This window comes from Eucyclogobius newberryi, unplaced genomic scaffold (assembly GCF_026437365.1).
Source record: "Eucyclogobius newberryi isolate DKJ021-1_F unplaced genomic scaffold, fEucNew1.0.hap1 SCAF_11, whole genome shotgun sequence".
Lineage (NCBI taxonomy): Eukaryota > Metazoa > Chordata > Actinopteri > Gobiiformes > Gobiidae > Eucyclogobius > Eucyclogobius newberryi.
The window spans coordinates 2,745,286-2,768,903 of record NW_027315735.1 but is presented as its reverse complement, the minus strand read 5'-3'; the positions used below and the strand labels follow the sequence as shown (position 1 = coordinate 2,768,903).

Sequence of the window (23,618 nt, the reverse complement as noted above, 5' to 3'; positions counted from 1 at the left end):
TCTCAGGAGCAAGGCAAACAGGTGAGTGGTGTCAGGAGAGCACTGGTGATTAATGAGGATTATTGTCTGTCAGCCAGGCTTGTGCAAACAGAACTGTTCACAATGTTATCAAGCAGATTCTCCCGTAGCTCATGAATTAAAAACGCCCTGAATTCAGGTTTGAAATTGCCAGTGCTGATTGATGAAATTGAAGGAGGCAGTCAGCAATTTTTCTTCATTTCCTTCGGGTAACTGGGATACACTTGACCAATAAAAAAACTGGCAGTATCCATCTAGACGTGCAAGCAGAACAACATACTTTGTATTTATAAATGTTTATTTTATAAAGTTGGACAAAAAGTCCAAGTTTGAACTAAATTTTTAATGAAGAATGGAATTGCACTATCTGGTTATGATCTGTTTTTCTCAGGGATGTTGCTTTTCCTGTAAGGTTCCACAGAATGGCATTAAACAAACCTACATTTACGTTTGTGGGTATGAACACATCCCGCAAATGTAATAACGTCCCACAAATGTAATAATACAGTGTTCATAGGGAATTGAGAACAATTGGCAACCAACCTTCCTAATATACCATACACACAGGGAATGGACCTGGCACTTACTGCTCCACCACTGCCACCAGTATATTCATCCATATTGGAACAATATGGATGGATATAATATAATTTTGATGAAAGTGGGCATCTGATTGGCCGCTGCGTTCGGATGTACTCGGAAACGCCCGGTCTAAAGTGATATCTAGGTTGGTGGACGTCAATCTACTACTACTTTATATATTCCACAAGATCTCCTTGTGTCAAAAATGCTGTATACAGTATTTATTTTGTATCTAAAACATTATTATATTGAATTAAACAGTATTACAGATCATGATCTCTGGTTTATAGGAATTCAGTATTTGTGCTCGTTATATCAAATAAAAGACTTACTTTAAATTGTTTTACATGCTAATAACGAGGTTTAAAACAACAAATGTATCTCATTCTTATGATGCCACGCGCTTTTGGGCCCCTGTAATTGCTGAGGCCCCTAACTTTTTTTTAGATTGGGGGCCCTCCTGACCCCTAACTTTGAAAATCTATTTCTCAGCCTGGACATGGATACATGGTACACATAGTGAATGTTTTAACTAAAGTATTTTTTTTTCAGAGCGCCCTCATGTGGCAAATGTTGGGATTGCAGTAGAGTGTCAGTTAACAGTCATGACTAAGTGCAGTTCTGTTTGGTTGTTTTGGCCCACAAAAAGCTGTAAGTTAGTATTTCAGTTCATAATTTTGTGTAACATGTAAAACGTTTTACGAAAGTAAGTTGGTTTGTGTAAATTGGCCTCTAAATGTACTAAATAAACTATAGCATTTAAGCTATTGGATTTTTTACATGCAAACTTGCTACCCAATGTGTCTTAATTTACTTTATGTTCATGTAATTAACATTTCTTATATGTTGCGTTTGCACAAAGTAAGCACAATGTTTATTCAGGCAATAATATGTATTTTGTCTGTTTTTTATAGCTTTACAATTTATGATGAATGGTGATTAAAGGCCGTCGACGCTCTGTCTAGCTGGATAACTTGACACGTCTAGTGAGGACAAGACAATATAAAACGTCATGCATTTAAATTATTTTTTTTTAAAAATTGTTATTGGTTTAAAATCTTAATACTTTTATTTGCAGTTGCATCAATATTTTTATCATGTGACATGACAAAATGGAGTTTGTCTTGAAGTATCTCTGGATCACTCCTCTCCTCTGTTAGTGGGGCTCTTCTCGGGTTAAACCTGCCTTGGCTCGGGACTCAGCAGCTCAATAGGGCTCTTCTGTGATACAGCATGTCTTACCTCACTGATCAGCTGCTCAATAGGGCTCTTCTCTGGTTGAACCTGCCTTGGCTCGGTCCTCAGCTGCTGGTCAGGTCTCTTGAGGGCTTGATTTTCCTGCATATGATCCTGCCTGCCTTTGATGTAGCCTTGATGGATCAGGGACTCCATGAACCAGTCAGGTTTTTGTGCTGCTGTTTTCTGATCCATCTTTGGGCAGCTCGGCACAGTCCAGTAGCCCTTGACGCTGCTCTTTAGACTGGTGTCTTCAGGGATAGTGAGCCGTTCCATCACAGACATCAATTCCTCCATCATCTGCTCGCAGATCTCGTTGTTGTTGTGTCACTTTTAATGGTGTGTAGCCAACTTAAAAGGTGCATTTACCACCACCTACTGTAGTTTAATGTCTTCACACTATGTGTTTTATGCTGATTTTGTTGTTGTGGTGTTGCTTCTGAGGGCGGCTGGCAGCCAAAATAAATACAAATAAAATCTTTGAGTAACGCAGAGCCAGGTTTGCTTCACAGCTGCTGCAGCAAACACTGGGCATGTTGTGAGCATCTGCACTGAGCAACTAGTGACTGAGTCACTCACACCAAAGAAATTAACTCTCAGAAGCACGTTTTGAAAAACACTTTTCTCCTTCGTTATAACCACTGTTCTGTATCTGAAGAGTAAATGTAGGGTAACGGGGATGTGGTGAGATGTAATAATCCAATTGTTTTGTGTTAGAGATGGGTTCATTGCTGGAGGACAGGCCTACTTGTGCTTATTGTATGGCATTGTATTGTGGTCGTCTGTTAATATAAAGATATATATATATATATATATATATATCAGTCAAATACATTTACTTTGCTTGTTTATTTGATATTTTAATGATTATGTTACTGTACTCTTACTACTATTATTGGTAATGCAAGAGTACTCTATCGCGTTACTTTTGTAACACAGTAGCGCAGTAACGTAACACGTTCCTACGGCAGTAACGAGGTAACGTAAGGAGTTACTTTTACAAAGTAATGCTACCCAACAGTGGCAATAACAACCTGAAGATTGATATGTTTCATGCCATACTGTGGAATATTATAGCAAAAAGAACAACATTTTTATGGAAATAAGTAAGAAAAGCTCTTCCAGGTTATATAATCTTGTGGAGATGCAAGCCTACTCACAGCAAAGACAAAGGTTTGTTTTTAAATAGATTTTTGGTGCAATAAAACTAAAATTTTGAAAAAGAGCTTTTCGTAAACCTTCCTTATGATTCACAACAAATGATTAGACTAAGATAAATTTGACCATTCACCAATGAACAACCTGAGGCTTTATACAGTGCGAATATGTTGAATGCAACTGTTATAGAAACATGTCATGCCCTGGCTTCTTGTATAAAATGTGTGTTTCCTGTTTTTAACAATACATTTCACTGAGGAACAAATTCGTTTTTACTCGTACACAATTGTAAACTATAAATAAATCATGATTCATAATTAGACTAAAGAAAACGGCCCAAGATTTCCTTTTTATTCTTTCAATAGAAAATCCACAACACCATACTGTGGAAATGCATGACATCTCCATGGAGACCCCAGGACTAACGTCTAAATGAAACACCCGCTTGACATTTAGTTTTGATTATGAGCTGATGATCCTTAATGTCACATGTACAATTCTTGTGTAGCAATTATTTTGTGAACAAACATTGCTACTTCCTGATAATACACCATGATTCTTATTTTTTCTTTCATTATCAAATAGATCACCATTCCTCTTGAAGATGACCAGGTTTATGAATTCATACTTCCTGAAGGATGAGATAAAGATATGGTGACACAACAGACTGACCGGTTGATAGGTTTATGTTTTTTTGCAATATATTGAATGGACACACCCTCGTTATTGTCCAGTATATGTCTCTGAACTGATCTGCGTGTTGTTTTTATCATTATATCCCTTACAGGAAACTGGTCCGGCACCTTCATCCTGGGAGGCTGAAACCAGGAGCATCCGTAACTGTAGAACCTGTGTGCTCATGCTCGCCACTCGCTCACCTCCTCACAAGTGCTCAGCTTAATTAAAGTTTCCGAGTAAGACGGCGGGCGATGATGATACACGTGATAGCTGCGTGGCGATGCACTCCGGTGATACGCTCTTCTGCACATTCAGACCACAGCTACTGGACTTAATGTAAGTGTAATCTGGAACACTGACAGCTCTTTAAATATTGAGTGAGTTGTGTTATGGCAGGTCCTTAGGTTACACACGATGACATAGTGAAATACTGCAAAATCCTTTATTAAGTGGACAATATATATTATTCAGTTTTCAATTGCAACACAATAAACAGGCTATGAAAAAAGTGTTTCCATTAGTCCTTGCATTGATCGTTTTTGGGTCATTTGTGTGTAAAACTTCCCAGACAGTTATTTCTTGTTGGTGGTTCATCTTATAAATTGGATTTAATACAACTGTTTACTGTCTGGTGTTTTTACAAAGTTGCTCTAATGTTACTTGAAAGATAAATAACTTATATGTGCAATAGGTGAAGTAAATGCTATATTCATTCCCTGTATTTGTATCGTTTAATATCGGGCACAAGCCGATATTCAAAGTATGTAAGACACCGGAAAGCTGGATCGGTGCTTAGTTTGTCATTTTGTACCAACAATATTCTCTCCAGCGACAATGTCTGTAGTGATTTGGACAGAGTTAGAGAAGTTTATTTGGATCTACTGTAACAAAACAAAAACGTAACATGGTTTGACAGGTGTAGAGTTTCCCCACTTGTTATTTTGTCCCCCAACTGAGCATCCCAGGGTATCAGTATATCCCCCTGTAAAAGTAATAGTGGGAAACTATGTTTAATGTTGTTTTTGTGTACAACATTGTTTTTGGCCTTAAAACATTTATGAACGTCCTCGTAAAAGAGCTTTACTACAAGGAAAAGTGAACAGTGGGCTCTTTAACAGAACACGTCTTTAATAGAAGAGGAGCTGATATGTCACTCAAGAGCTACTGTTGCTTCTGCAAAAAAACTACTCAAGATCTTAGTTTATTGAGTGAATGCTATTTTTAAATTGACACTCATTTATAAAGACATAATTTGCCTCTTTGGAATTGGAAAATTACACCAATTCCAAGCTTTCCAACTGCCACTGAAGTCAAAAATGGACATGACCTTGACTTAAAGGGGAGCTTTTTAACCTTGTAACTCAGTTTACTCAGTCGATTTTTGATTAATTCCTGCAGGGTTGAGTAAGCCTGTTTTGTGCTACAACTGAGGCTCAGAGTACACTTACCCCCTATCCCAGTCCACATCCTGTACTTAGCTGTGATAATTTGACAAATTAAATATTGTGGTTTATAAGGAACACAATGTCAAAAAAATTATGATCTTCCTATATATAATATATGGCTGACAAAAAGCAAAATCCGTCTCCTTTAACCTTGGTAATGTTGTGACCAATTAACTGTTTTACACATTGCAATTGATGACACTGCCTTGACATGTGGTTATATTATGAATCATGCAAAAGGAGTGATTTACGACTGGCGGAAACAAAATACTGGGAACTCCATGAAGTTGAGAAGCGTTTAAACCCTGGGCTTTTCTGCAGGTGTAACGAAGCGTGGCGGAGCGCGTGAGCCTGTGACTGACGCCGGGTGTAAGATGACACTGGCGTTCTCCACGGGGAAGTCCATCTCGTCCCTCGAGAAGAGTCAAGAAGAGCCGCACGGGACACTGGTCAGACCAAGCATCCCAAAGGAGAACGCACTGCCACACTTCTGTCTGTGAGTAATGAACTGTGTGTGAAGGAAACGGGCTGTTAACATGTCTGATTATCATATTGTGTGTTTGTTTTTCAGGTTTTCATTTGGAAGAAAATGGTGAGTTTTTGAGGAATGTTGTGTCTACATTCGCTTCCCCTGTTGTTACCAACTGCTCTTTGCGTTTTGTGTGGTGATCTGTTCTTCATAAGTGACATAGAGGTTTGACTTTATATAACAATACGTTACAAATTACCCTTCGATAAACAATAACAGAAGTATAATCATAGACGTATTTTGATCACCGTAATAGTCATTTGGACTATACAGACTCCAAAACACATACAAAAGTCCTTCAAAACAAAAACAGTGGCATTATTAAATCAAAATGTAAAAATGTCTTCATCAATGATACATTTAATTTGTAAATATTCTATATCTAGAAGTCTTCAGTCACCATAAATATCTATGTACAATAGAAACAATCGTGTGACTTGTTGGCTACTAAAATAATCATAAGGCCTGCTGTTGTGGTCACAGTTGTCCTGGGGCAGATGGCTGCTAGTGCGGGCCGATTTGTAATGTCACTTTGCCACAAAGATACTTTTGGAATGTTTAGAAAATAGTCTTTATTAAAAGCATCTGTGCTGGTCTGAGCCGTGCAGTGCCCCCTGGTGGAAGCACGCCAGTGTAGAAAAGGACTGAAAAGGTCAGTGCTACAACATGAGCACGTTTAGACAATAACAAACAAATGCACGTGCCACATTTGCATACAAGACTCAACTTCTGCATGTATATGTAGATTGTGCTGTCATCACATCAACCGACCTTTCTTTAGGTTTTTGTCAGAGCCTTTGTGCTGCTGTGAAGCGCCGCGGTGACTCATGCAGGAGACTTCCACAAAATGTTTTCAGTCATTAGAAAAACATTAGTGCCGCACGTGTAGCATTCACAGTGGCCCCAAAGGGAGACGGCGCCACTTCATTTGATATCATTGATTTGATTTGGTCCTCAGCTTGTCTGATGAGGAGACGTGGATTGAAGTCTTACTCTGTTTCATGGTAACGGAGGTTTTAGTTTGAACCCGATTATATTACGTGTTTGGAAACAGCAGATATGGGAGCCGGTTGTCGCCTCAAACGGTTATACTTTCATGCCCATGGGGAGTTTAATGAGAAAATACTGCCGAGAGCCACTTGCAATTGAACAAAAGCAGTAATGACGACCATGCGTCCATTAGAGAGAGCCAAGATAATACTGACACCTTTTCAGGGCTCAGCCATATTAAGACCTCACATAATTACACACAGTCCCAAAGCGTAAGTCCAATTAAATGTGTTAGAATAAGTGTTAGGTGTGTACTCTTATTAGGGCATTCTAACTTTAGGACAAATGCTAATTTTACATTTCAGACTTGTGCCATTTACTGTAGTTTATTGTTATTATTGGCCAAAATGTCTGGAAAATGATTAACTTCTTTATAAGCTTTTTTCTGTCCCCATTGTGTTTTCTCAGAGTTTGTGAACCAACCCTCTATTCATTAGAGTCCCAACAAATAAAAGCGTTCTTCTATATAGTCTTGTGCATTTAATATTTAGTTTTTGCCCCCCAGATTGACTTTGAGGCTATGAGCCACAGATGTACAGTAAATGTTTTATCTGTCTATCAACAAGATCTCTAGCTATAATTTTAAAAATGCTCTTCTTAAAGGACCATTTCCTGTACACACACATTTGTTTCCATTGGGCTCATTTCCTGGAGCCTGATCCAAACTAATTATTTTCCCAACCTTAACCCCAATGAATCCAGAAGTATAAACATGCATGTTTGTGATCTAAAATTGGAGGTTTTACCTAATGGGAACTTATAGAACACAAATAGAAATCTGAATCTGAATTTATTTAATTTTAATTTTGAAAACCATGACAACAATAACAATGTATTAAAATAACAAAGTGGTGGAGAGTCCGCAATCTACTCGTCTCCATGAAGATGTTATTGCTTTTTCTGGAATGTTCTATAGTATTAAACCTAGCTCAAAAAATACCTTGAAAAACATTCATTCTTCCAGGTTCCACAGATCAGACTTGTAACCTGCCCTGGCGGTGTTCCCTGCACTTCTCCATGGCGATATAGCTTAATACCATACTGTGGAACATTTCAAGCAAAGCAACATCTCCATGGAGACAGGCAGGTGACATGGAGACAGACCTATAAATGCCTGAACCCTTAAAGTGCATCGTTAACATTTACCCTAAAAACATAACTCACTCATGCAATACTTTTCTCCTTTCCATTAACCCAAAAACTGTCGAATTAGACTCTGCATCTGACACATCACATTGAAGGTTATTCTTGAGAGTACACGCTGCCACAAAGCCACGTGTTCTGGATGAGTAAACCGAGCCACCAGCTCAGCTTTATTGCTTTCACTTGAGCAAATTTTACCTGGAGAACACTTCCAGTGCCACTTGTTTAAATTGCCTGTGACAATGACACCGGCTGGACTTGATTTCGTGTACACTTGGAAGTACCCACACGCAGTCAAGGCCGACCCTAATGGCCCTGGGTAACATTTCTAAAATTGCTGCAGCCATTTCAGATATTAGTAATATTCTACAGTACATGTTGAATTTTTTATGAGAGGAAATGAAATGTGTATCCACTCGGGGTTTATTCTTCTTGTGGAGATAATTTAGTGCTGTATTTGCTATAAATACATCTCAGTTGGTGCAAATGAAAGATTTCAGGGGTAAATTCTGTACACACTAATAAAACATCTATTTGTGAAAAAAGGCAATGCAAAGCTCATGGTGTGGTGTTGTTTGGTCCCTGCAGGCATACAGAGGCAGCGTGAAACCCTACGTCAACTTCAACGCCAAACATGACGCTGAAGTTCTGCATAAGGCCATGAAAGGAATCGGTCAGTGCTCCGTGATGACCCACGTTCACTCCATCACATGAATGAGTACAGCTCTCAGTATTTAGTATGTACAGTAGTATAGCAGCCTCTTTACATTATACATCAGTATGTTATGTAGGGCTGAGCGATACGACAAAAATGCCATCACTATAACCTTTATTGATTGATCACGATTTTGGTTTAAACTTTTGGATACATGTTAAATTCTATTAAAAAAAAATCCTGAACATAAACAATACACACTTTTTAACACAAAAATAAAATGTCTTCCTCCAAAGTCTGAATTCTGCTCTTGATGATCAGAAAGAGCTGAATCTCAATTTAAAAATCGATTACACTGAACATAAGCCTGTTCCGATAATAATAATATCGTTCAATGAATTAAAGAAGAAACAATATTATTTGGGGCTGATTAATACATTTACTTAGCACTAATGGGGAAGCCTTTGTCTATTAAGATTTGAGCTGTAGGGTCGAATACATAACTTGTAAAACTAATAATTACATATTTAAAACTTCAAAATGGTTTCATTCAGCCTTTTATGTTTTCGTTAAAACACATTTTGTACATTTAAAAAACTGTTTGTCTGTTGTCTGTGGCATAAAGTAGTTTCAGTATTATTGTTATGATATTTTCTGTATCTATTAGTATTAATGTTGTGACAGGTAAAACAGATTTTCCAATAGCCTTTCTTGTTTTCTCCATAGATTTTAATGTGTGTTTTTCTCCTTTATATTGTAGTCTCACTATAATGCACATACATTCAGGAAAACTTTTTGAGATGCCTGAAATCCCTTGGGTTTCCATAGGATCATTAAAATGGAACAGCCACCAACATTTGATTCTTTTCTCTAAAATGTCCAAAACTTTAAAAAATAAATCATGAAACTTTCCTTAAACTACCTTTTTACTTCATGCTTTTAACAGAAGTATCAAGTGCTTGGACAAAAAACAAATGGTGCGATCGGAGCCTTAAGCAGAAACATAATGTTGTATTATTGATGTGTTTGTGTAGGGAGACATTTGCCACTTTGAGAACAACCTCCATAAATACTTAATTTGCTCGTTTTACTTTCTATACACCAAATGAAAACAAACTTAATGTTTTGTGAGATATTTCTTACTAGTTTCTGTTAATGATTACACATCTCTATCTCGTATGGCACATCCTTTGGCTGTACAATAAAAGAAACAGTTCAAAGATGAAATGAAAACAACAAATGGTCTTGTTGTTCATGGTGTCGTCATGGTGTTGTCATGACGTCAACTGTTCAGAGACAGAGGACACTTGATTAGAGTGATGTTGCTCTGACCTGTAGTCTCCAGCCTAAATGTAACCCAACACCTCAAAACAAGACACAACGGAACATTGAGACACAAACTCTACTCTAACTACCTTTCCATCTCCTTCTTTTGATGCACATTTTCAAATATCACAAGGCCCAGGAGATGGAATAGCCAAACATAGCATTTTTATGTAAGTTAATCATCTTTGATCTCTGATTTGTGCGCATACTGACAGTTAAAGCCATTTTTAAAAAGGTGGAAATACATTTTAATGTTTAACGATTACAATGGTATTGGCAATGACGTGAAGAAATCTGAAGGTTTTGTTTGGAATCATAAGAAAATCTGCACATTTTACTGCTGCTTATAAAGATAATGAATACTAACCGAACATTATAAATCACTCTGAGCCTCCTTCAAGAACAACAAGACCTTCAAGCACAAAGCTCATGTACATTTATCTAACCTTGCACTCACAATACACAAATGTAAACTATATATTATCTTCAAAAGCTGTTTTCCTCCTGCAAACTGAAGTGTACGGTTTGTTGAATGTCTCTCCCAACTCTTTGCCCTCATTGAACGTTGCTTAATGTTATGTTTAATGAAGCATGCGGGCTAAAAAGGAGTGAAAAAAACCCTGATTTATAAAACTTTACATGGAATTCAGACTAAAGTCAGCAAGTTTGAGGTTTGTCTTTACTTTAAGTGCATTTGGCAGGCTCTTTTCTAATTATTGCTAAGTTTGGTAGGATTGTCCCTGTGGTATTCATTTGACATAGTTTTGCATCAGTCAATTTGCAGTTTGCGAAGAAAATTTGAGAAATGAAAGTTGAAATGTTCAGTTTAAATTATAATTTAACAAAATAAAAGGGTTATCCGGATTATTATTTGTCTAATCTGAACTATTGTGTAATTTACATGGATTTAGCCAATGGAATTACCTCTATCTACTGCGTGCCCAACTAGAAAGTAACATTATAAACATGACCAAAATTGTCAAACTGGGGGAAAAATCTGCGAAATGATTAATACGATCTAAAATATAATGTTTTAGTGAAATGTCTAGTCTAGTCTTGTGTAGTCTCACAAGTTAAGTGAGACTCTCTTCTTTGAGCTCAGATCGCCTCCTGGCCTTATATCTGTAAGTCCACACTGGCAAAGGTCAGAGGACTAGCTCACAAATGTATGTCACATTATTTGTATAGACGCACGCTTTATAAATGAGACACCTGGACATTGTTTTCTCAGGTAAGGCACAGTTTGTCCCCATCACCCCATGTACCTTGAATTGTGCCTGTAATTTAGCTGAACCGACCATCCACTGTCAAAGAAACATTATTTGTAGTTTTGCTCGTTTCAAAGGATCTATATATGTTTTGCAAATGGCTATTGTCTCATTGTCTGGAAAGATAAACATTATAACCAGGAGGAGCAGGAAGAGGAGATAATGAAAGCACTAAAATCCGAAGTAAACATAATATATCACAGAGTACGACCTGCTACTGCATTACTGTACATCAGCTGTCCAATAGGCTCTATATCCTGTATGTGCTCATTAGCATCCTCATCACATAGCTCTTGTTTATTATTATTGAAGGCTTTCTCTCTCGCAACATCCATCTCCAACTCATATTGATTATCAGCTTATTGGCTCAAAGTCCATTACAGAGCCTCATTTTGACTTGGGAGACTGACATTTCATTAAAGCGAGCGGATCATTTATTGGCTGGCAGTCCTTTACATTTGTCCAATCTTCTGAACAGGATGGGTTTGACGCGTACACACTATAATATTAACATATGGCAGTGCTTTATGCTTGTTTGAATTCAGGAACGGATGAAGATGTCATCCTGATGCTGCTGACCGCACGCACTAATGATCAGCGCCAGCAAATTAAGGTGGCCTACAAAAAGGCATATGGAAAGGTAAGGACATTCCATGGGTGTTGGGAATAATTGTCATTATGAAACCAGCCACGTGCTGCCTGCACGCTCTGCTACAGGACCACACGTCTGCTACAGGACCACACGTCTGCCTCAGGACCACACGTCTGCTACAGGACCACACGTCTGCCTCAGGACCACACGTCTGCCACAGGACCACACGTCTGCTACAGGACCACACGTCTGCCTCAGGACCACACGTCTGCCACAGGACCACACGTCTGCCTCAGGACCACACGTCTGCTACAGGACCACACGTCTGCCACAGGACCACACGTCTGCCACAGGACCACACGTCTGCCTCAGGACCACACGTCTGCTACAGGACCACACGTCTGCTACAGGACCACACGTCTGCCACAGGACCACACGTCTGCTACAGGACCACACGTCTGCTACAGGACCACACGTCTGCTACAGGACCACACGGCTGCCTCAGGACCACACGTCTGCTACAGGACCACACGTCTGCCACAGGACCACACGTCTGCTACAGGACCACACGTCTGCCACAGGACCACACGTCTGCCACAGGACCACACGTCTGCCACAGGACCACACGTCTGCCACAGGACCACACGTCTGCCTCAGGACCACACGTCTGCCACAGGACCACACGTCTGCTACAGGACCACACGTCTGCTACAGGACCACACGTCTGCTACAGGACCACACGGCTGCCTCAGGACCACACGTCTGCTACAGGACCACACGTCTGCCACAGGACCACACGTCTGCTACAGGACCACACGTCTGCCACAGGACCACACGTCTGCCACAGGACCACACGTCTGCCACAGGACCACACGTCTGCCACAGGACCACACGTCTGCCACAGGACCACACGTCTGCCACAGGACCACACGTCTGCCTCAGGACCACACGTCTGCTACAGGACCACACGTCTGCCACAGGACCACACGTCTGCTACAGGACCACACGTCTGCCACAGGACCACACGTCTGCCACAGGACCACACGTCTGCCTCAGGACCACACGTCTGCTACAGGACCACACGTCTGCCACAGGACCACACGTCTGCTACAGGACCACACGTCTGCCACAGGACCACACGTCTGCCACAGGACCACACGTCTGCCACAGGACCACACGTCTGCTACAGGACCACACGTCTGCCACAGGACCACACGTCTGCCACAGGACCACACGTCTGCCACAGGACCACACGTCTGCCACAGGACCACACGTCTGCTACAGGACCACACGTCTGCCTCAGGACCACACGTCTGCCACAGGACCACACGTCTGCCACAGGACCACACGTCTGCCACAGGACCACACGTCTGCCACAGGACCACACGTCTGCCACAGGACCACACGTCTGCCACAGGACCACACGTCTGCCTCAGGACCACACGTCTGCCACAGGACCACACGTCTGCTACAGGACCACACGTCTGCCACAGGACCACACGTCTGCCTCAGGACCACACGTCTGCTACAGGACCACACGTCTGCCTCAGGACCACACGTCTGCCACAGGACCACACGCCTGCCACAGGACCACACGCCTGCCACAGGACCACACGTCTGCCACAGGACCACACGTCTGCCTCAGGACCACACGTCTGCTACAGGACCACAGGACCACACGTCTGCCACAGGACCACACGTCTGCCTCAGGACCACACGTCTGCTACAGGACCACAGGACCACACGTCTGCCACAGGACCACACGTCTGCCTCAGGACCACACGTCTGCTACAGGACCACAGGACCACACGTCTGCCTCAGGACCACACGTCCACATGTTGCCACTTCAAGTCCCGACTATTCACCTAATATCTCTCTTAACACACATTCCGGACAGAACTACTATTGGATTTTACATGACTATCCAGAGCGTGGGACTGATTTGTTATTGGTTAATCGTCTAAGTAACGCACACAAGATGACTAGACCTGTCACAATTACACATTTTGAAGTATTGCTACATAAAATATCACTGACTGACCGTAATGCCACAGCGCCGACACAATAACGATAAAGCTGGATAATACAAGTAAATCTTATTTTAGATGTTCAGAATTGTTAAACATGCGGTCCACATTTAAGTAGTTTAACATCTACTATAATAAGTCATTAATAAAAGCCATGTAAAAGATGCCCCAGAATATATTGTTCCGTGTGTAATGATTGTGGCCTAAGATGAGCCTGACACAGCCTGAGCTAAATTTACATTTGACCTTTAAACCATGTTATAACCGTGTTCCCTCATCAAAAACATATCTGGATTTGTATTTAGCTTCATTCATGCTTGTTTAATTAATCCTGTTTACAAGGTCTTATTAGAGATGGAGTAGATGGAGTGCTAACACCAATCCTGATGAGGGAAAACCTTACTGGTAGAAAGTGGGCTGCACCTGGCATATGTGCTACTGCCTTAACCGACTAAAATTGTTACGTTTTTACAATGTGAACAATATTTCCCCTGCATGAATATTTATGCAGATGGTGAGCTGGTTTTGTGCCCGTGCGGTTCATCCATTCCGTTAGCTTATTTTATGATCACCTGCGGATTGAAAGCACAAGTTAATCTTCTTTGTGGAGGTTGTTGAAAAGCGCTGGGCCAAACGTAATTGTGGCCAGAAAAATAAACGGATGAAGTGGCACAGGTAGAAAGCATCACAAATTGGCTCCTGTAATATCTTTGAATAATATAGGACTTTGAGGAAAATGTGGACGAGGGACATTATTTTGAACACATTTTGGATTCTAATTCAAACAAATATTTGAATTGGAGATGAGACATATTATACTCTTTTAGCTACTTAGTATTAAATTGAACTATAACACAGGTAGATTTTGTTCATTGTAAAACGCATTATTGGATCATACTGGTCTAACAGACGTCCTTTCTCATCTGTCATTTACATATTTGTATTTTTGAAACTACGAGACATTTTAGAACCCTACATTTCTCAATCGGAGTCTTCACTTTTGATGTAATCACAACTAAGTACTGGGATGTGGGTGAAGATAGGGGGTAGGTGAAAACACAAATTTTCTGAGCACTGGAGCCTCAGTTGCAGGACAATACATTATTAACACAAACATGCAGGAATCAATCAAAATACAACTTTGAATAAGCTAATGATGAGGAACAAGATGAACAGGTCATTACAGTTGATTTTGCATGATAATTCCCCTTCAAGTGCATTATCTTGCATTGAATAATTTAGAAGAAACATATGACAAAATATTTATCAGCATTAATTTTTTACCACAAATGTAAGCACTGCCGTTCCTTTAAACCAGTGTTCAATACTAATGTGGTTTCTGGTCATTCACCCCTCACTCTAGGACCTGGTGAGTGCTCTCAAGTCAGAGCTGGGTGGTCTTTTTGAGGATCTTATTGTGGCCTTGATGGCCCCGCCCGCCCTCTTCGATGCCACGCAGCTGCACAAGGCACTCAAGGTAAGATAAGATAAGATAATCCTTTATTGCAACGCAGGTAGATACAGAGGTAGATACAGAAGAAAAGAACAGGAAGTTTGAAAAACACTCTCAGTAGAAAATCTCCTATAAACAAAAACTCCCATAGACAAAACCTCCCATTTCCCAACAAGGGATGGAGGGGAAAAATAATAAAGATAAAATTAAATAAATACCTACCATATATAAAGACAACAAAATATGTCATGAAGGGCAAGAAATCCTGTCAGAGCAAACAAATATTATGAACTGTAAATCCCCAATTAGACTTTGTGAATCAAATGAATAATTGCATCTTTTCTTGCATGACTCGACCGAGAGACAAAGTCTAATTGTATTTATTGTTTGTGCTGTGTTCAGGGCTGTTGCTGTGACAGCCTTTGACAACAGTTACAAAGACCTTTTGACTAAACAATAAACATCCTGTAAATGTTTGTGAGGAAATTTTAAATGTTGCCTTTTTATTTACTGTAGCCTTTAAAATGAATAAAAATACAGCACCACTCCAAATGAACCTTTTCTGTCGCATGTAGTAAATGAATGTCAAGTGTTCTTAGCTTGAATGTGAATCTTTGACATTAGTTACAGCTCTGACAATAAAGAAAATGCACAGTTGCAGTTGAACCTTGTTAAACTTGTGACATCACCTAATGCAACGTGAACGACTGCTTTCTGATAAGAAGAGAATATGGGCGTGGCATGAGGCGATCTGATCCGCTGCACAGATTGTGTCTGTTTTCTCAGGGCGCTGGGACTAATGACGAAGTTCTGATCGAAATCATGGCCTCCAGAACGCCCGACGAAATCAACAATATGATCAAAGTGTACAAGAAAGGTGACTTTGTGGAATGAGAAAAATAGCTGCATGATATGTTTGTGCCCGTGTGTTTCTTTGGGCTGTTTTGTGAAAGGCTGATGAATAACTGCCAAGTCTCTCAGGTCACACAGTGGATATACCATTGATTTATCACTGTTTCAATTAGAGCCATGCCTGAAATATCATTCTGTGGTTATTAATCTGCTTTAGAGAAGAGATATTGTGCTTTTGTCGGGTATAGAGTTGGCGCAAACTATGGCACTCGATCATTATTTAATATTTTGGACGTTTTGAAACTGCATTATGAATCTAAAAAGACTTGATCAAAGAAACAAGTCCACTACCTTCTGGATGAAAACTTGGAAGTCTTGAAGTTGAACTAAATTTTTGCATAATTTGTCTCCTTAAATAATTAAATTAAATTCTACATTGTTATCAATTGGTTTAGATGTAATTAAAATATCATTCAATGCTGCAAAAGTGTCGTTATTTAAATTCAGCATTTTAATATTGCCTTTTCAGGAAGATGGGTAAGTTAGATTATTGCATAACGTTTCTTGTCTTGAAGCATATTCTCGAGGCAGCTTTGGCCTATTCGACATGCGCGTTGGTCACAACACACTCGGATTTCCAGTCTGGTGTCCATTTTCCTGAGGGTTCTTTACTGTCAGTGATGTCAGGGATCACCCTCAGAATATTCTAGTGCTACAGCATGGAAGATCCTGCAGCATGGATCCAGGGTTGTGCTCTGCCATGTAGTATAATTTTATTTTCTTAAATCTTCAAATAAGCTGCACATCTATATTCACGTTTTTGATGCGTGAAATTAAATCTTTGATATAAATAAGCAACAACAGTAAAAAAAAAGACAAATGGATCCATGTCATTCAACTGATTTTCTATGAAGAATCAAACACAATAATCCCCTAATAATAATAATAATAATAATAATAATAATAATAATAATAATAATAATAATAATAATAATAATAATAATAATAATATGTGACAAAAGTATTGTGTGGTTTTGCTTAATACTTTATTGTTCTTTGGGCACACATGACTCTTTGTCTGGTGTGACCTTTGGCCCTATCTATTATTGGAGGAATCTCTGGAGCGTGTCAGCTCTAAATTGAACCACTTCACACTGAAGGTCTTGGGGCCAAATGACAACGTTTATTTGATCTCCGCCAAAGAGGAGGCCGCGCTGTCCTTTAGCTCACTAATCAAATCTCCCCTGCCACAGACCTCACAGCTAATACTACACTAGAACACTCTGTATATGTCAGTTATCTCCAAGTGCAAACGACCACGTGCTCCTCTTTCTGCCCCTACAGAGTTCAGTAGCAAACTGGAGAAGGATATCTGCAGTGACACGTCGGGCCACTACCAGAAGCTCCTGGTGATCCTCCTGCAGGTAGACGGGGATTCATGTTTCCCTTTCCTGATAATGAGAACGCCGGTGAATCCATTACAAAGTCATGAGGGGTTTTGGTGTTTGCTGGGGCAAGGGACACCATAGAGAAAAGTAATCGTGTTACTTTATTCTTTCGGAGTTAAAAAACAGTAGAGAATCGGAGTTCACATTTTCCATCCACACTAACCTACTTTTGCTCTGTTTGTCTGCCCTTCTCACTGCCCGACGCCTCAATCGTGGGGAGCGTAGGCCAGCAGGGAGGAGGGCGTGAAAGAAGGACTTATTCAAAAGGATGCTCAGGTATTTGAAAATTTAAGGTGCACAACCTGAACACCACTTTTACATCAATTCTGGATTGGATTCCTCAAAGAAATTTACAAAAATAAATTTCCGTTTATAGCGACAGTTTTTTCTTTAGCATTTATTAGGTTTGTCAAAAGTATCAAAGCCGACACTAATCACTACTAAAACTTATATAGAAATGATATACTCATTTGAACAAATATTATTATTGTATGTTAATTCAACTTTATTGTACCCGGTAAGAAAACCCATTGAGACTGCAAATGCTACAGAAACTTGTATAAATAGGGCAAAATGTGATTTTTCTTTTTCCTGAACAGAACAGAATTGTTAAGCCTGCTGCCACATGCTTAACCTGTAAAAACCCTCAAATCTTCAGAAGGTGGAGGGAGGAGCGTATACGTCCCATGTGGAGCTGGTCCAAACGCCTCACATTTGCAGAGACTAGTGGCAAAACATGGCATTGCTCGTGATTCATGTTTTTGAGCAAGAGAAACCTGTAATGACACAATCAGAGACACATTTTATATTGGGCGTTTTGAGCAGCACTTCCTGAGTCCATTAGTCAGTGACTCCTCAGACGCCTCGTGGTGGACAGATGCTTCTAAAGCCTCAGGTGTCCTCAAGTTACAAAAACGCATTCAAACAGGACATCTTTTTGATGCAAGAAATATGTTAAAACAAATAAAATGCATTTCTATATTAATATCTTGGACATAAGCGATACAGTTTAAATCATTGTCATATCTCTTCCTCTTCCTTGTGGACTGGCTTCATTAAAAAGACCCAAGCTCACAGTATCATTGACAATTAGAGAAAGGCTGAATAAATGTATTAACTTTTTTGTACTAACTTTTTTTAACCGGTTTTGCCTTCTCTAAAGCGACGGACTAAACTCTCTTTTAACATGGCATTGCAGCATCCGCACTGCTGTAACGCAATAAGAAGAGAGAGATCAATAATCAATAATCATTAGATCAGTTAATCTCGTATCACCAAATGTCGCTGTCAAACTAAGATAAAGGTCACAAAAATAAACCGTATAGTTTGACAAATATACCCCTTGAAAATCTTTGTCAATTTGATCTAGAATAAATCATCCAAGCAATATTTAGTCGATTCAGAATCCTTGTTTTTCTATCTATTTTCCCCGCGTTTCAAAGAGACAGAAAAGTGGTAAAAACAAACGTTCCTGTGTTGTTCAGGCGCTGCTGTACGGGCTTTTATCAGCTGTGTGATAGCTGTTCCCAATAAGCCTTGAGTGCGAGTGTATGTGCACAGCTGCTCCACTGTCTCTGCCATTGTAGGACTTGTATGACGCCGGTGAGGGGAAGTTTGGCACAGATGAGGAAAAATTCATCGGCATCCTTGGCACGCGCAGCATCGAGCATCTCCTACAAGGTAACGCCATGATTCAGCTTTATAATTCCACACATGCACACGGGCGAATCCAGGCCATCTTTAACGGAACACTTTAGTTTCAAGTGTCTGTAGCAGAGTCTAGAACACTCTAACAACAAGTGGAAGTCATTTGGCGCCTGCTGGCACCTGCTCATTGTCTGTCCTGGGGGTAAAAACACTGCTGGCTCTTTATGACTTCCCAGCTGCATCGTCTGGGCACTTACTCTGAGACTGTGAGTGTCGTGTCCATGATGGTATGGATGTGGAAACAGGATCAAACCAATAACAACCACAATGTTTAGAGCGCACACGGCTGCTGCCTTCAAGGGATGCAACCTAGTTAGACAGCATAATGTTTGTAATGTACTATAGAAAAGGATCCAGCAGCTGTTTAAATGTTATACTTGGATTTTTAAGGGGCAAGCATTAGTGCAAGATGATGATTGTGAGGGTCTTCAGGTCTCAGTTGGGTCTCGGACTGAGAGATCCTGGAGGCCCCCTCAAATACAACAATATTTTATTCATGTATTTTCAAACTACTCTACTAATCCTGACCTGATATTATTGTCATGTTGCTGATGAAATCAAGTTGTTTTATTTCAAATTCCAACAACAGTTGACTTTGACTTTGATAAATGCTTTTAAATGAATTTAAATGGGTTTGTGAGAAGGTGCTCAGTGCTCACTCTGGAGGCCCTCGGGGGCCAGACCAGGTAAACCCAGCATTAATACGGCCCTGGTGATTGGATGAACACACGTCAAACCATTTGGACCAGATGTGGGACCAATAAAAGTAACGGGAAAGACATAAAGGATTAAATATGCACAGAAATAGAAGTTTTTCTGTCTAAATGTATAGTTTTGAGATGATTCCCATTAAAGATGTGCCTTCAGAGTTTTTAGTTTTATGTAGACTAAATACTATCAAAAGAGTGTTTTGTGATTCAGAGAAACCACTTGTAACAGAAGACTTTGTCGGATCATTATTGTGACATAAACATGGGCGTAAAAGCTTTCGATGCAATTACCTACTGTTAGAATTCTGTTGTGTTTTTTTATACATCAAATGGAGACCAAATGAAACCGTGTTGGGACTATTCCCCCAGCAGTCAGGACATGTGGTGACAAAAGAAAGAGGCTTTTAGCAGTGTCATTATGTCTGTGCGTCTGTTTCTTTAGTCTTCGCCGCCTACAAGAAGATTGCCGGCTGTGATATCGAGGAGAGCGTTGAAGGCGAGACCACTGGGAACTTGGAGAATTTGCTCCTTGCTGTTGGTAAGAATTAAGACAATCATTTCCCAGACAAAACAAAACACTATTATCTCCATCTTACAAGCCTCTGATGTGAATTTAGCAGGATAGTTTATGTCCAGTGTTAAATATGTATGGATTTTAAACCTCTTTCAACTGTTTTTCTTTATAGTAAAATGCACCAAAAGTGTTCCCACCTTTTTTGCTGAAGCTTTGTACAACTCCATGAGGGTGAGTGACCTGTGACTCCATCTAGAAATGTCTTGTTTTTACACTGTGGGTCTTAAATGTAGAATCATGATTTGGCTTTTTTTTTAAATATGATAAAACAAATCTTAAAAATGAAGAAAAGAAACAAGACATAAACATGTAGTAAAGTGTATTTGTCCCATTTAATCCAATGTAAGTTTTTCCATTCTCTGAACGTAAATCCTCTGACCTTTTATCTACATTTAGTAGTTTATGTAAATATGGTTCTACTAAAAAGTTAATAATAATATATTTTATTTGTGTTTATTTTTTTTTATTGTAGCGCTTTTGTTTGTCAAATGTAAAGTATGACAATTGATAAAAGAACAAATGTATCTATTACCGGAGATTGTTTTTGCATGTCTCATTGGAAATCTAAAAGATATTTCTAAAATAAACGTACAAAATGTAAAATGAATGTACACAGGATATTTCCTCAGTAGAATGAAACATCTGTGAGCATCAATGTGAAAGGAATTGTAAAGGTTTTGCAGCGTAACAATTCACTCTCACCAGTCAATTGGATAATTGCTTTATGTTCGAACGCACTCGTCAATAAGAAAAGGCTGGGACCGTGCTATGGGCCCATCGCAATAGTAACGTCTTCTTTTGTAGCGCGCGGGAACCGATGACGACACCTTAATGCGAGTAATGGTGTCGAGAAGCGAGGCGGACATGCTGGACATCCGGGCGGTGTTCAAAAAGAAGTACGGAGCGTCCCTGCACAGCAGTATCCAGGTACGTGAAACTCTGCCATGTTTCACCTGTCAAGTCTGGCTAATGGGACGGCACACGTCGCAGTGAGCAGTAATCCTTCGCTCTCTGAATCTCCCAGCCATCCACGCGCTCCATCTGGACGTGACGTGGAGCCCGTTTACGCTCTATTCATGGTAGCGCGGCCTTGTTTATGGTGATGAGGCTGCTTCTCACAAGGGCCCGCGAGTCTATTCTCTCCAGACCAGATGTTCCTCCAGTGCAGACAGACGTTACCAGCAGCCTCCAATAACACTCCCCTATGGACACAATTGAACAGATACACAAGAGCGTAGACACGTAGGGATGAATGCACAAGTGTGGAAGTTAAACAGTGACAGATTTACCAAGAGTACATTTTGTGCTATGTTAGAACACTGTTGTGTATGTCAGAGCTCTGAAAGCTGCTGTCTCTCATTTTCTTTTTTTAACTACCTTGGAAACATAAAAACAGTTCATTTTAAGCAGTCTGCAGTGGTCCAAATGTATTTCACATTTACCTAATACATAAAACGCTCTATAATTAGATGCATACAGCACACAGCAGTCTCATTTTCGCCTCAAGATCTGCTTTTACAGATCTTCCCCGTTAAGTAAACCTAAATAGGTCACTGTCCAGAAATAAAAATGTAATGTGATTACAAATGTCTCCTTAAACCCTACTTTTATTCTAATGTTTAAACCTCAGACATGGCTTAATATTGTAGGAGGTGATTATATTAGATGCACTATAGATATTTATGCTTTATCTGCTTCTGGGTAAAGCCAGTGAATATTGGATGTGAACTTTGCATACATAAATACTGTCTTGTGTTGTAGAATATTGTGGTCTGACGTATCGAACTACTTTTGCTTTACATGGAGTTCAGTGATGTGTGGCATGTATAAGGAAGATCTTATCTTATGTTGCCTTAGGCCTGTGCAGGAGCTGTTATTGATCCCAGACATGAAACATGTTTTTATCTGTCACTGGAAGTGAACATATGTACTCACACTTTAATACCACAATATATATGATGAATGATTCACAAAAATACTAATTTTAACATTTTAAAAGGTTTATACAGTTCTGATAACCTCTTCATCATAATAAATACTGTTTATACAGTTCTAATAACCTCTTCATCATAATAAATACTGTTTATACAGTTCTGATAACCTCTTCATCATAATAAATACTGTACCTTGACTATTGTACCATTAAGTGCACATTATTACATCCCTAGTCATCGTTGCACACGTGTCCACTCAGCAAACAATATGGTACTATTTTCATTATCTTTGACTGTAATTATCATTCTTGAATTACTCCTTGGACATAACAGAAGATGTGTTTGTTTTTTTAATTGTTATTTGTATTTCTTTTGTAAGTTGTGAGCAGTAGTTGACGTGTTGTATTTCCAGGAGGACACGGGGGGAGACTACCAGAAGGCTCTGCTGTACCTGTGCGGGGGCCAGGATTAATGTGAGCGATGGGGTCAGGGGCTGTGAGTGCACTCTGCTCCCAGACAAAGCTACTCCCAGCTGAGGTTATCCATTTACAGCTGTTGATTCTTTATGACTTTAGCGTGCTATCGATTGAATTAGTGTGAATTACCCCGGCTTGTCATTTTTAACTTATGACTTTATCTCAGCGCAGAACAGCGACTCATAAGAGAAATGTACGTACTGATTCAACTTGTACCTGTGCTTTTGAACTGTTCATATTGTATTAAATGGAAGCCCAAATACATAAAAAAGTTGAACTGCAGTGTTCGTTACTTTATAACTGTTCTTGAAAGCAAATAATTAAAGCAGCAGAAGTAAAAATGTATACATGTGTTACTTTGACTCAACATACAATATTTCAGTTCCAAATGTGATGTTCATGTTATAAAAGATAAAAATTGTCTGTTTTATTAGAATTATCTCGTAACTTCTTGAAACGTGGCTCGTCCGTGCGATGTCAAGAGCTGTTTACGTGTCTGTTCCTTAGATACGTTAAATGCAGCTTAGAAAATACAATCCTCTCAATGAATAATTAAATGTCGACACGACTCGCACTCTCATTTATCACCAACGACCAAAGCGCGTGGACGTGTGCTGCAATACATCTGTCTGTCATCCATAAGTAATGCGGCACTAATGGGCATTTGTTGACTATAAAGACGTCTATTTAATGGTTCTCCAAACGCACTGGACCCTGAGTCAGTGCAGGTTATTCAGAGGAAGATGGCCAGAAGGTG

General features: G+C 39.8%; 1 protein-coding gene across 1 annotated transcript; it reads left to right on the top strand.

The window, feature by feature from the left end:
• The first annotated feature begins 5,547 nt into the window (after positions 1-5,547).
• Positions 5,548-22,866, top strand: anxa5a (annexin A5a). The gene is made up of 13 exons (XM_072432804.1): positions 5,548-5,613; positions 5,689-5,709; positions 8,428-8,512; positions 11,634-11,728; positions 15,071-15,184; positions 15,947-16,037; positions 17,357-17,436; positions 17,686-17,736; positions 19,047-19,140; positions 20,320-20,415; positions 20,564-20,622; positions 21,256-21,378; positions 22,798-22,866. Exons 2-13 carry the CDS (start codon positions 5,707-5,709, stop codon positions 22,855-22,857), a joined length of 951 nt encoding a protein of 316 aa, XP_072288905.1. The 5' UTR covers positions 5,548-5,613; positions 5,689-5,706; the 3' UTR covers positions 22,858-22,866.
• The last annotated feature ends 752 nt before the right edge of the window (positions 22,867-23,618 follow it).

Bases quoted from the DNA above. Each gene is read 5' to 3' on its own strand.
- anxa5a (XM_072432804.1), top strand. The intron at 20,416-20,563 runs GTAAGAATTAAG...TTTTCTTTATAG, and splicing joins GAATTTGCTCCTTGCTGTTG to TAAAATGCACCAAAAGTGTT. The intron at 21,379-22,797 runs GTACGTGAAACT...TTGTATTTCCAG, and splicing joins CCCTGCACAGCAGTATCCAG to GAGGACACGGGGGGAGACTA.